The 1,290-nt window shown below is 37.4% G+C and overlaps 1 protein-coding gene across 1 annotated transcript; it reads left to right on the top strand.

Moving 5' to 3' along the window:
- Positions 1–375: 375 nt before the first annotated feature.
- On the top strand, positions 376–1,227 carry LOC106881413 (uncharacterized; the record flags this gene model as incomplete). Its single annotated transcript, XM_014931794.1, has 1 exon — positions 376–1,227. A coding segment is annotated over exon 1 (852 nt), but the record flags the coding sequence as incomplete, so codon positions are not given.
- Positions 1,228–1,290: the final 63 nt, after the last annotated feature.

Below are 1,290 nucleotides of genomic sequence, written 5' to 3'. Positions count from 1 at the left end.
ACCATCGCCTGATAACTAATGTTGATACGATTATGCCCCTGTAACTTGGCAGTTCGAAAAAAGAGGTGATAGAATTAATATGAGGCTTCCAAAGAATAATTCCTGGCGTTGATTTCTTCAAATAAAAGACGGTGCTCTAGTATGGCCTATCGTATTTTGAAGCATATTGGATGGGAGGTCATGTTGCTGGTTTTGCCAATAAAAACACAAGCACTATTTATTTGATGTTCACTATTTGTTTTTCTGGTTTTTGTTCGACCAGAGTTCTTTCGTTACAATTCAGTGGCCTTATACGTGGTTCTTTATTTATTTTTTCTTTCTTGTGTCTTCCCTTTTTAATCATCTGCCATGTTGTTTTCAACAGAAATTCAAAATATGGGAAACTTCGTAAATCTTGTAAGGGAACTTGCTGAAGAATGCAGTGCAGAAGTAAGCCAGTGGTTTAAGCGTCGGAACAATTTCCTCTCTGATACAATTCAAAATGAAATTTTAGAGGCATATGCTCATAACATTTTACATGAGATCAAATTAAAAGTAGAAAATTCCAGATTTATTGGCATTATATGTGATGGTACCACTAATTGCTCTGGCATGGAACAAGTATCAATCACTGTCTGGTACGTTTCTGAAGACTTGAATGTCAATGAGGATTTTCTAGGTTTTTATAATCCCCCTGACTGCTCTCCGAAGACACTGACTAAGATTATTCTAGATGTTTTTTGTCACCTAAACATTTCACTTGGCTCAAAGTTATGCTGTTTTTCATTTGATGGTGCAAGTACCATGAGTGGAAACATTTCAGGTGTACAAATGCGATTGAAAAATTTGTTCCCAGGTACATATTTTGTACACTGTGGAAACCACTCTCTAGACCTTGTCCTCCAAGAAGTTACTTCTAAGGTTATCTTTGTAGCTGATGCACTGAACTTTGTTCATCAATGCGCCATTCTTGTAAAAGTGTCACCAAAAAGAAAAGCACAATGGACAAATCTTTATGGTGAGAATGTCATCATGTTGCAAGCAGTGTGTCCACCTCAGTGGTGCATTAGAGTAACAGCACTGAAACAAGCAGAAAACAATTATAAGAATATTCAAAATTTTTTGCTTGACCTTCTTAATGACTCGTCGTTAAGAGCAACAACAAAGGCTACTGTTAAAGGGCTACTAAAACAATCTGGCAAAGCTTCCATTTTGTTCGGCATTAAAATTGCTGGGGATATATTTGGGGTATGTGAGCCAATGGCACATAGCTTACAGCGTCCAGGCACGACAGCCGGTGATTGCTTGAAA

The sequence above is a fragment of the Octopus bimaculoides genome, unplaced genomic scaffold (assembly GCF_001194135.2).
Source record: "Octopus bimaculoides isolate UCB-OBI-ISO-001 unplaced genomic scaffold, ASM119413v2 Scaffold_157249, whole genome shotgun sequence".
Lineage (NCBI taxonomy): Eukaryota > Metazoa > Mollusca > Cephalopoda > Octopoda > Octopodidae > Octopus > Octopus bimaculoides.
The sequence above is the reverse complement of the archived record's forward strand: the minus strand, read 5'-3'. Positions and strand labels throughout refer to the sequence as shown.